Source organism: Oncorhynchus keta, chromosome 28, assembly GCF_023373465.1.
Source record: "Oncorhynchus keta strain PuntledgeMale-10-30-2019 chromosome 28, Oket_V2, whole genome shotgun sequence".
Classification (NCBI taxonomy): domain Eukaryota; kingdom Metazoa; phylum Chordata; class Actinopteri; order Salmoniformes; family Salmonidae; genus Oncorhynchus; species Oncorhynchus keta.
In genome coordinates this window covers 66,423,334-66,435,087 of record NC_068448.1, presented here as the reverse complement: position 1 = coordinate 66,435,087, position 11,754 = coordinate 66,423,334, and the positions used below count along the sequence as shown (strand labels likewise).

Genomic DNA, 11,754 nt, shown 5'->3' with positions numbered 1-11,754 from the left:
GCTCTGGTAATTACTATGGCAATCATTAACTTTCATATGTTAGTTGGTTGTTAACAAAGCACACAATGAATCCTGAACGTTCCCAATGAGACATCCATTGAATGTTCCTTGTTGTACCTCAAAGCCTGTTCAGCCACCACGTAACGTTGACCTGTATTGGATTGAGTTCTAGCAATTGCAACTCTGGTGCTAACATAGATAGTGCCAACTCCCCTCTGTGGTATCATTAAAGGTAGCATCATGCTCTCTATCCACTTCTATGAAATCGTAGAGCTGGTGGTGTGAGACGGGCGGTTGGAGTGTGAGCCTACTGGGTTGTAAACGCCTAGGGACAGGCAAGCTAAAATCCTGTTCTGGGACTGTTCTGGATGGGGCCTTACGGCATTCCCCTCCCCGGTGCTCCACCCAGTCCACCTGGACAGGGACCAGCTCCAACACATCCCACCTGGCATCTCCTGCCTTACCTGCCTGTGGGTTCTCTACCTACAACCGGCTGGGCACCGTGTACCAAGAGCTGGGATGCTTGCCGCAACTACGCTCTCTAGACCTCAGCCACAACCCACTGGACCTCAGCCTGGTATGGAAGACTGGAAGAGATCATCTGCAGAACGTGCTGCAGTTCCTTGGTAATGAGCTGGAGAGGCCATCTAATGGTCTCTGTCAGAACCTCTACAACCTGGAGCTGTTGGGCCTATCAAAGAACAGCCTGACTACCCTGCCTGCTGAGGTCATCAGCCTGGGACTGCTGAGGGAGCTGTATGTTACCCAGAACCAGCTGGAGAATGTACCAGAGACACAGGGAGCTCTACTATGTCTGCAGGTCAGATACGATACACACACAAGTATGTGGACACCTGCTCGAACATCTCATTCCAAAATCCTAGGCATTAATATGGAATTGGTCCCCCCTTTGCTGCTACAACAGCCTCCACTCTATTGGGAAGGCTTTCCACTAGATGCTGGAACATTGCTGAGGGGACTTGCTTCCATTCAGCCACAAGAGCAATGTGTTTCAATTCATCCCAAAGGTTTTTGATTTGAAGTCAGGGCTCTGTGAAGGCCAGTCAAGTTCTTCCACACCGATATCGACAAACCATTTCTAAATGGACCTTGCTTTGTGCACGGGGCATTGTCATGCTGAAACAGGAAAGGGTTTTCCCCAAACTGATACCACAAAGTTGGAAGCACAGAGTCGTGTAGAATGTCATTCATTATATGCTGTAGCATTAAGATTTCCCTTCATTGGAACTAAGGGGCCCAAACCATTATTTCTCCTCCACCAAACTGTACAGTTGGCACTATGCATTGGGCTAGGTAGAGTTCTCCTGGCATCCGCCAAACACAGATTCATCCATCGGACTGCCAGATGGTGAAGCGTGATTCATCACTCCAGAGAACGCGTTTCCACTCCTCCAGAGTCCAATGGCGGCAAGCTTTACACCTCTCCAGCCAACGCTTGGCATTGAGCATGGTGGTCTTAGGCTTGTGTGCGGCTGCTCGCCCATGGAAACCCATATCATGAAGAACCCAACAAACAGCTCTTGTGCTGACGTTGCTTACAGAGGCAGTTTGGAACTCGGTAGTGAGTGTTGCAACCGAGGATAGACAATTTTTACACACTTGGAGAGTGATGTCATCAACCTTCAGCAAAACTGAAATGAAACCATATTCACTACTATATGGCTCCCTATTCCCTAATATAATGCAGAACTTTTGGCCAAAGATTCATATGCTGCCACATAGAGCTCTGGCCAAAAGTTGTGCACTATATTAGGGAATATGGAGCACAGAGGTTGGTGGCACCTTAATTGGGGAGGATGGGCTCATGGTAATGGCTGGAGCAGAATCAGACAAATACAACAGGTGTATTTGTGAAATGCTTACTTACGAGCCCCTAACCAACAATGCAGTTTCCAAAAAATATGGAAAAGAATAAGAGATAAAAGTAACAAGTAATTAAAGAGCAGCAGTAAAATAACAATAGTGAGACCATATACAGGGGGGTACTGATACAGAGTCAATGTGCAGGGGCACCTGTTAGTTGTGGGTACATGTAGGTAGAGTTATTAAAGTGACTATGCATACATAACAAGAGAGTAGCAGTGGTGTAAAGAGGGGGAGAGAACAATGCAAATAGTCAGGGTAGCCATTTGACTAGATGTTCAGGAGTCTTATGGCTTGGGGGTAGAAGCTGTTTTTTATTTTATTTTAAATTTTACCCCTTTTTTCTCCCCAATTTCGTGGTATCCAATTGTTGTAGTAGCTACTATCTTGTCTCATCGCTACAACTCCCATACGGGCTCGGGAGAGACGAAGGTTGAAAGTCATGCGTCCTCCGATACACAACTCAACTGCTTCTTAACACAGTGCACATCCAACCCGGAAGCCAGCCGCACCAATGTGCCGGAGGAAACACTGTGTACCTGGCAACCTTGGCTAGCGCTCACTGCGCCCGGCCCGCCACAGGAGATGCGCGATGAGACAAGGACATCCCTACCGACCAAGCCCTCCCTAACCCGGACGACGCTAGGCCTCCCGGTCGCGGCCGGTTACGACAAAGCCTGGGCGCAAACCCAGGGACTCTGATGGCACAGCTGGCGCTGCAGTACAACACCCTTAACCACTGCGCCACCTGGGAGGCCCGGGTAGAAGCTGTTTAGAAGCCTCTTGGACCCAGACTTGGCGCTCTGGTACCACTTGCCATTTGGAAGCAGAGAGAACAGTCTATGACTAGGGTGGCTGGAGTCTTTGACCATTTGTAGGGCCTTCCTCTGACACTGCCTGGTATAGAGGTCCTGGATGGCAGGAAGCTTGGCCCCAGTGATGTACTGGGCCGTTCGCACTACACTCTGTAGGGCCTTGCGGTCGGAGGCCAAGCAGTTGCATTACCAGGCAGTGATGCAACCGGTCAGGATGCTCTCGATGGTGCAGCTGTAGAAGCTTTTGAGGATCTGAGGACCCATGTCAAATCTTTTTAGTCTCCTGAGGGGGAATAGGTTTTGTCGTGCCCTCTTCACGACTGTCATGGTGTGCTTGGACCATTAGTTAGTTGTTGATGTGGACACCAAGGAACTTGAAGCTCTCAACCTGCTCCACTACAGCCCCGTCGATGAGAATGGGGGCGGGGCATACTCTGTCCTATTTTTCCTGTAGTCCACAATAATGTCCTTTGTCTATATCCCGTTGAGGGAGAGGTTATTGTCCTGGCACCACACGGCCAGGTCTCTGACCTCCTCCCTATAGGCTATCTGGTAGTTGATCAGGCCTACTGCTGTTGTGTCATCTGCAAACTTAATAGTGGTGCTGGAGTCGTGACTGGCCGTGCAGTCATGAGTGAACAGGGAGTACAGGAGGGGACTGACCACTCTGTCTGCCGCCTGGTAACCACACACCTACCTCTTTCCTCTTCTTTCCCCCCAGCTTTAAAATAGTTGTATTCACAGGATAGCAGGATATCAGCTCTGCCCAAATATATGCCTCTCCTGTGACACCTGGTGCTTCTACAGCTGAATTACAACCCTCTGGTAGAAGTTATGCCTCAGGGCTATACAACTCTACCTAAAGGAGACTGGATACAAGCTCCACAAGGCCATACAGATACTACTAACATACAAACACACGTACAGGTGCATGTAAATAACTGAAGGGTGAACAGTCTTGTGGCACACAGGAGATCTGGGTTTTTGAACCCAGTTGGTCACACACATAGTGTTTCTGCGAACAGATCCAGGCATGGTGGCAGGGGCTGATGGTCCAGAGGGGCTTCGGAATGTTCCGAGAACTGGAGAAGGACAGAAGAAGAGTGATGGAAGAGAGGAACTTGCAGTGAAGGAGAAGAAAGCACCTGCCAGCAAGAAGAATAAATGATTCAGGTTCTGTTTCTACCGGAGATGAGAGGAGAATGTGAAACCCATTAAACACAATATGACACACTCTACTTTCCGCCTGCAGAATTATTACACACACTCCAAGATGTCAAACGTGTTATTCATGTACCCGGTGCATCATTTATTGAAACAATCAGCATGTCAGAGTGAAGCTAAAAGTCAAATGAACAGAGTTGGCCAAACAGCTCAGGTCAGTAGACTCACAGTGTTAGTAGTTTTACTGATGTAAACTTCTTACTTTCATCAAAGTCGTTATCAGCGGGAAAACAGTATGGTGTATGTGCATGGTGCTTAACATCACAAGATTATTTTGGGTGCTTGATCTAAAAGACAACATAGTTAATGTGTTTGACCCATATGTTAGAAGTAATAAACATTAGATACATTTACATGAAATCAAACAAACAAAAGCCCCTCCAATTCCCTTCCCTCTTTCTAGCTCTACTCCTCATTGCGTTCCTCCTCTAGCCCCTCCTGATTGGCAGACGAAGCAAACGGGACGGGGTCCAACTCTAATAGTACTTTCCTCTTCCTGAGGGCGTGGTTTACCTGCTCCCGCTCCTGGAGGAGAGAAGGATGTAATAACATACATCTGATAGTTCCAGCCATTACAATTGGCCTGATTTTATGCTGTATAGATGAAAAGTCAGTACCAAGTCATTGCGTGTGTGTGTGTGTACCTGGGCTGTGAGAGTCCATCGCTGAAGAGAGAGACGTGTCAGCGCAGGTAGATGAGGAAAAGCAGAGAGCAGGGTTGGCAGCCAGGTCAGGGGTGAGGGGTTGGATGTCAGGAGTGAGGGTTTAGAGGTCAGGGGTCGCAGACTAAGGTCCAGCTCCTCCAGTGAGCCCAGCCCCCCCTCTCCTAGCAACCCACACCACCCCTCCTCCCCCACCCCTCCGTTATAGGACAGGTCCAACACACGCAGAGAGGACAGAACGCCACGCTTACATACCACAGCTAGGGGCAAAAGGAAAGATTATTAGACTCACCTGTATTTGTGTCAGTAGGTGTGTATAGAGTGCGTGATAGTGTGTATGCATGTGTGTACCCAGATGAAGCAGGTCGTCAGTGGTGAGGTCACAGCTGCTAAGGCGGAGCTCCTGGGTGGCTGACGGCTGCAGAGCTTCCAGTAGCAGTGCCAGACGCCCGCCCACCATCTTACTCCAGGACACATCTATACACTGCAGGTACGGCATAGCTAGTGCTGGAACACACACATACAGAATATTTTATTTGGATTCAAGCAGTCAAACAGAAGCCTCATCTTGAAGTACACTAGACTAGAATAAGAAGCAGCCAGTAATAGTGGAGTACCGAGTGCACTGAGTGATTCCTGGTTCAGACTGCAGCCGTTGAGTGGGAGGAGTTTAATCTGTGACAGCGGGAGGGCGGAGACAATATCACTGACCACACCCCCAACCTCCTTATTGGATGACAGGTCCAGTTCCGTCAGCTCAGTGAGCGAGGGCAGCGCCTGGACTGGAGACAACACACACTCACATTCAAAGGTACGCATCAACTCAAGACATACCACTTCTCTCTCGCTCTCTCACATATACACTCACTGAGGGCCTGTAGGTCTGTGTGTGTGAGGCAGCAGAGGTGCAGGTCCAGGCCGCCCAGATGTGAGAGGAGAGCCAGGTGAGGGGAGAGGAGGGACAGCCCCCCGGCCACACCCTTATTACAGGACAGGTCCAATTGACACAGGGAGCGGAGGCAGTGGAATGAACCACCTGTAGAAAGAGGGGTTGATCAAATTAACAGATCTATGAGGACTGATAGATGAATTAGCCCCTAGACAAACACTAATCGAATGGCCATTTTCTCTCCCTTATGTGTTTGACTGGCATCTTACCCAACAGGCCGAGGGATTGTGTGGTCAGGCCACAGTCGTGTAGTCGTAGGGTTGTAAGGGAGGGGGTGTGGCTTAGGGAAGGGACTAACCCCCCCAAACCCCACACGCTGCCTTTCCCTGGCTCTGTTTTGGACATACTGCCTGTGAAAGAAAAACAACATCAAGAGAATCTAAATATCATCTGCAACTAGATAAACTGCCAGCAATGTGCCTAATAGGACACATCACTGCACTCTATACTCCTCTGTAAACTGGTCATCTCTGTATACCCGTCGCAAGACCCACTGGTTGATGCTTATTTATAAAACGCTCTTAGGCCTCACTCCCCCCTATCTGAGATATCTACTGCAGCCCTCATCCCCCACATACAACACCCGTTCTGCCAGTCACATTCTGTTAAAGGTACCCAAAGCACACACATCCATGGGTCACTCGTCTTTTCAGTTCGCTGCAGCTAGCGATTGGAACGAGCTGCAACAAACACTCAAACTGGACAGTTTTATCTCAATCTCTTCATTCAAAGACTCAATCATGGACACTCTTACTGACAGTTGTGGCTGCTTTGTGTGATGTATTGTTGTCTCTACCTTCTTGCCCTTTGTGCTGTTGTCTGTGCCCAATATTTTGTTGTCTGTACCCTGTTTTGTGCAGCTACCATGTTGTGCTGCTGCCATGCTGTTGTTATCTTATGTCTCTCTTTATGTAGTTTGTCTTTCTTGTCATGATGTGTGTGATGTCCTATATTTTAATTTAATGCATTTTTAATTCCAGCCCCCGTAGGAGGCATTTTTCCTTTTGGTAGGCGGTATTGTAAATAAGAATTTTATCTTAACTGGCTTGCCTAGTTAAATAAAAGGTAAAAATGTTTTTATAATAATAGAAAATGCAATTATACAGTATATCACAAAAGTGAGTACACCCCTCACATTTTTGTAAATATTTGAGTATATCTTTTCATGTGACAACACTGAAGAAATTACACTTTGCTACAATGTAAAGTAGTGAGTGTACAGCTTGTATAACAGTGCAAATTTCCTGTCCCCTCAAAAGATATACTAAAATATTTACAAAAATGTGAGGGGTGTACTCACTTTTGTGATATATACATATATATATACACATACACACAGTGGGGGAAAAACGTATTTAGTCAGCCACCAAGTTCTCCCACTTAAAAAGATGAGAGAGGCCTTTAATTTTCATCATAGGTACACTTCAACTATGACAGTCAAAATAAGATTTTTTTTTCCTCCAGAAAATCACATTGTAGGATTTTTAATGAATTTATTTGCAAATTATGGTGGAAAATAAGTATTTGGTCAATAACAAAAATTATATACCCTATGTTGGCAATGACAGAGGTCAAACGTTTTCTGTAAGTCTTCACAAGGTTTTCACACACTGTTGCTGGTATTTTGGCCCATTCCTCCATGCAGATCTCCTCTAGAGCAGTGATGTTTTGGGGCTGTTGCTGGGCAACACGGACTTTCAACTCCCTCCAAATATTTTCTATGGGGTTGAGATCTGGAGACTGGCTAGGCCACTCCAGGACCTTGAAATGCTTCTTACGAAGCCACTCCTTCGTTGCCCGGGCGGTGTGTTTGGGATCATTGTCATGCTGAAAGACCCAGCAACGTTTCATCTTCAATGCCCTTGCTGATGGAAGGAGGTTTTCACTCAAAATCTCATGATACATGGCCCCATTCACTCTTTCCTTTACACGGATCAGTTGTCCTGGTCCCTTTGCAGAAAAACAGCCCCAAAGCATGATGTTTCCACCCCCATGCTTCACAGTAGGTATGGTGTTCTTTGGATGCAACTCAGCATTCTTTGTCCTCCAAACACGACGAGTTGAGTTTTTACCAAAAAGTTATATTTTGGTTTCATCTGACCATATGACATTCTCCCAATCTTCTTCTGGATCATCCAAATGCTCTCTAGCAAACTTCAGACGGGCCTGGACATGTACTGGCTTAAGCAGGGGGACACGTCTGGCACTCCAGGATTTGAGTCCCTGGCGGCGTAGTGTGTTACTGATGGCAGGCTTTGTTACTTTGGTCCCAGCTCTCTGCAGGTCATTCACTAGGTCCCCCCGTGTGGTTCTGGGATTTTTGCTCACCGTTCTTGTGATCATTTTGACCCCACGGGGTGAGATCTTGCGTGGAGCCCCAGATCGAGGGAGATTATCAGTGGTCTTGTATGTCTTCCATTTCCTAAGAATTGATCCCACAGTTGATTTCTTCAAACCAAACAGCTTACCTATTGCAGATTCAGTCTTCCCAGCCTGGTGCAAGTCTACAATTTTGTTTCTGGTGTCCTTTGACAGCTCTTTGGTCTTGGCCATAGTGGAGTTTGGAGTGTGACTGTTTGAGGTTGTGGACAGGTGTCTTTTATACTGATAACAAGTTCAAACAGGTGCCATTAATACAGGTAACAAGTGGAGGACAGAGGAACCTCTTAATGAAGAAGATACAGGTCTGTGAGAGTCAGAAATCTTGCTTGTTTGTAGGTGACCAAATACTTATTTTCCACCATAATTTGCAAATAAATTCATAAAAAATCCTACAATGTGATTTTCTGGATTTTTTTCTCATTTTGTCTGTCATATTTGAAGTGTACCTATGATGAAAATTACAGGCCTCTCTCATCTTTTTAAGTGGGAGAACTTGGTGGCTATTGGTGGCTGACTTAATACTTTTTTGCCCCACTGTATATAAACTGCAACAAATGAGTAAGGGCTGGCCCCCTTTTCAATTTAGGATTGTTGGCTTCTAGCACCCTTTTACAGTTTTTTTTAATAATAAAGAGTTGAGCACCGTCCTCTGCGTCGGTCTGTGTGTGGGCCAGGAGAGGGTTGCAAGACACATCCAACACACACAGTCTGGGGAGAACACTCACTATACCACCTAGGATGAGAGAGAGAGGGGAGAGAGACCTTTCATTTAATCTTGTACAACTTTGTGTTTGTGTGTGTGTATGTGCATGCATGTGTACGTACCCAGTATAGTAGCGTCAGTTTCAGTGAGCTGGCAGGCCACCAAGTAGAGCTCTCTAAGGGTTGGGTGGAGTTTACCCATAATGCCTTGCAAAGCTGAGCCACCAATACCAGCATTCCAGGACAGGTCCAGAACCTCCAACACCGGAACACACTTCAATGCCTCACCTACACAACACACACAGGCAGTCTGCAAAATTCCCACTAATGTAAAGACACGGTAAGCGTTTAGGTTAGAGTCTCTTTTTAAGCCCCACCCAGAGCAGTGATGTCATCAGCAGTCAGCCTACAGCACGAGAGCCTGAGGGTTCTGAGTCCACCCACGTTCTGGAGGTGAGAGGTCAATGATCTCAGACATCCTCCAATCAGCTCGTTCCATGAGAGGTCCATCTCCTCCAATAGAGACAGAGAGGGGAGCAAGGTAGCTGAGAGAGAGAGACAGGGTGGGCACAAAAAGATGACACCAACATAATATGACGAGTATGTGCATGTGTGTCTTGAAATGTACATTTGATTTGTGGATCCAAATAAAGTATTTAAATGTATGTGTGTACTAACCCAGTTCCAGTACATCAGTAGCAGTGAGGTCGCAGTGAGCCAGACTCAAAGTCCTGCTGTCTGCTCTCTTCCCCAGCCTCTTGACAAACACACACACACGACCCCAGCCCATGTCACACACACTCTCTGCTGGTTCAGTTGGGCCAGGAACGACACCTGGGACACAACACAAACACCAAACATATCACATGTTAAGTTATCCTAAGACACACTACAATTCCAGTAAAATGGTACTGACTATGGGCACTAAATACTTTTGCTGCTTATTGAGGTTCTCACAGTCCTCTCACCTGCGCCGTCCCTCTCCTCCTCCGCCTCTCTGTCCTCAGGAAGCCCTCCACTCTCGGCTTGGCGGGACAGGAAGCGGCCAGACGTTGACTTCCTGTCTGAGGTCGTGCGTTTCCTGCGGATCTGGTTCATGATGAGGTCAAACGGCGAACGTCCCCGCCCCCGCTGGACATCTGGCCAATCACAAACAGACATGATTAGATGCCTACTCAATCCCAAATGGACCCTTACCCTCTACCCCAACCCAGTTCTTGAGAGCCACAGGGTGTGCAGTATTTTGTTCCAGCTCAGCTCTAACACACCTACCTACTCAGTCAAGTGATCAATTGAGCCAAGGACTGATGTATTGCCATAACAACATATCAATGAGATTTTCCAATCTCATTCCAAACATTTGTCATATTTTAATCATCAGTAGGACATAATCAGTTGGCTAGGAGATCAATATTGGAGCCTAGACCTGTATAGGAGCAAAAACATAAAGCAACATACCTGATGATTCCATTCTTCAGTGCAGCTCAGCAACTCAAATAGCTCTGTAACAGCTTATGATCAGACGGTGCACAGATCACACACACACACGTTGACACAGATACCATTTTACATGACAGTTTCTGCCTAGAAGAGGAGCAACACTTCTGTATTAAATCGTTTGAGTAATAGGCCTACCGAATTTAACACTGAAATCTTATTAAAAACGCAATCGACCTCCCCCAAAGAAACACAAGCTGCGGTGTGTCTTGTCTCTTTTATTGCGAAAAACATTACATTTTTCGGCATTTAAAGTTTACCATACATACTTTTTGATCCGTGTTATTGCTTGACCGCCGAACTGCCTCTGTCGCAGGTGTAGGCTACTTCAGCTCCAAGTAGAGGCTGTCCTGTACAGATATAGGATCGGCTTGCCGTCACCAAACCCCCTTCAGCTCAATAAACGCCAAATTGACCTTGGATCAGCGTCTACATTTGCGACTCCTTCGGATATTGTCACTCCGTGTTGACGCGTGGTGTCTCGTGCTCTTCAGGTGCTGTCTGCAGTTCTTTATCACAGCAAATCCCCGCATATTTCTACAATATATCTAATTAAAATCAGATTTTTAAACCTACCCACTCTGGTAGCCATATGCCAAACTCTAACATTAAATTAAGACCAACAAGCAACTTTTGTTTTCATTACTTACGATATAGACTAGTCAATTTTGACTTTGTGGCTGTGGTAACGAGTGACAACCATCAGGTGTTCCATCCATCCAGGAAGTAGACTTCGGAACTCCTTTAGTAAACAAAAACGACAGCTTGCAACATAATAAAGATTGAGCTAAAATCCATTTTTTCATCGAGGTCAAACAGAGATGATTGAATAACGCTGAAATATTTGGATTGATCAATAAATATTTTATTTATTAGAAGATTACATTCATATAATAACTTAATTATCATTATATTACATATCACCCAAGTATAATAATGCTATAAGACTACTCAAAGGAAACATGTGGACTTTAAGTAGCCTACATATTGACTCAATGTAAATATTTAGCCATTTTTTACTGGAAATATCTAAGTACAGTAAAAGATGGTTCCCAAAAATCGAGCAAATAATTCAACTCTCGACCTCTGCATAAGAGGGTATGAATCTGAAATGAGACAGTGACAAGGGGCATTGCTATCTCATTTACATACGACAAACACTTTTCCAGGAGTTGTGAGATCTGATTATTTGTGCAACACAACTGCAATAAAGAAGACCTGAAACGCAACTATGTATCTTCTCTAACTAACTGTGCTGGATTTGCACAGAGGCCTTCATTGGTAAGATCCTCAGAGGATGGAGACGACAGCTAAATCAAATCAAATCAAATTTATATAGCCCTTCTTACATCAGCTGATATCTCAAAGTGCTGTACAGAAACCCAGCCTAAAACCCCAAACAGCAAGCAATGCAGGCGTGGTGGCATAACTCCCTAGAAAGTCCAAAACCTAGGAAGAAACCTAGAGAGGAACCAGGCTGTGGGGTGGCCAGTCCTCTTCTGGCTGTGCCAGGTTGAGATTATAACAGAACATGGCCAAGATGTTCAAATGTTCATAAATGACAAGCAGGGTCAGATAATAATAATCACTGCCTCCCGGGTGGCGCAGTGGTCTAAGGCACTGCATCGCAGTGCTAGCT

At 46.0% G+C, this 11,754-nt stretch overlaps 1 protein-coding gene across 4 annotated transcripts; it reads right to left on the bottom strand.

The window, feature by feature from the left end:
• Positions 1–3,982: 3,982 nt before the first annotated feature.
• On the bottom strand, positions 3,983–10,852 carry lrrc31 (leucine rich repeat containing 31). Of its 4 annotated transcripts, none has more exons than XM_035741872.2 (14): positions 10,766–10,852; positions 10,385–10,663; positions 10,077–10,129; positions 9,587–9,757; positions 9,297–9,452; positions 8,996–9,163; positions 8,742–8,906; positions 8,560–8,649; positions 5,744–5,884; positions 5,454–5,621; positions 5,203–5,367; positions 4,937–5,092; positions 4,568–4,845; positions 3,983–4,448 (listed from the first exon to the last, which is right to left on the bottom strand). In XM_035741872.2, exons 3-14 carry the CDS (start codon positions 10,087–10,089, stop codon positions 4,329–4,331), a joined length of 1,791 nt encoding a protein of 596 aa, XP_035597765.1. In that variant the 5' UTR covers positions 10,090–10,129; positions 10,385–10,663; positions 10,766–10,852; the 3' UTR covers positions 3,983–4,328. The 4 variants fall into 4 exon arrangements, with proteins under 4 accessions (XP_035597765.1, XP_035597766.1, XP_035597762.1 ...); XM_035741873.2 differs by having other exon boundaries at positions 10,385–10,652; positions 10,766–10,819; XM_035741869.2 differs by having other exon boundaries at positions 10,385–10,845.
• Between the last annotated feature and the right edge of the window lie 902 nt (positions 10,853–11,754).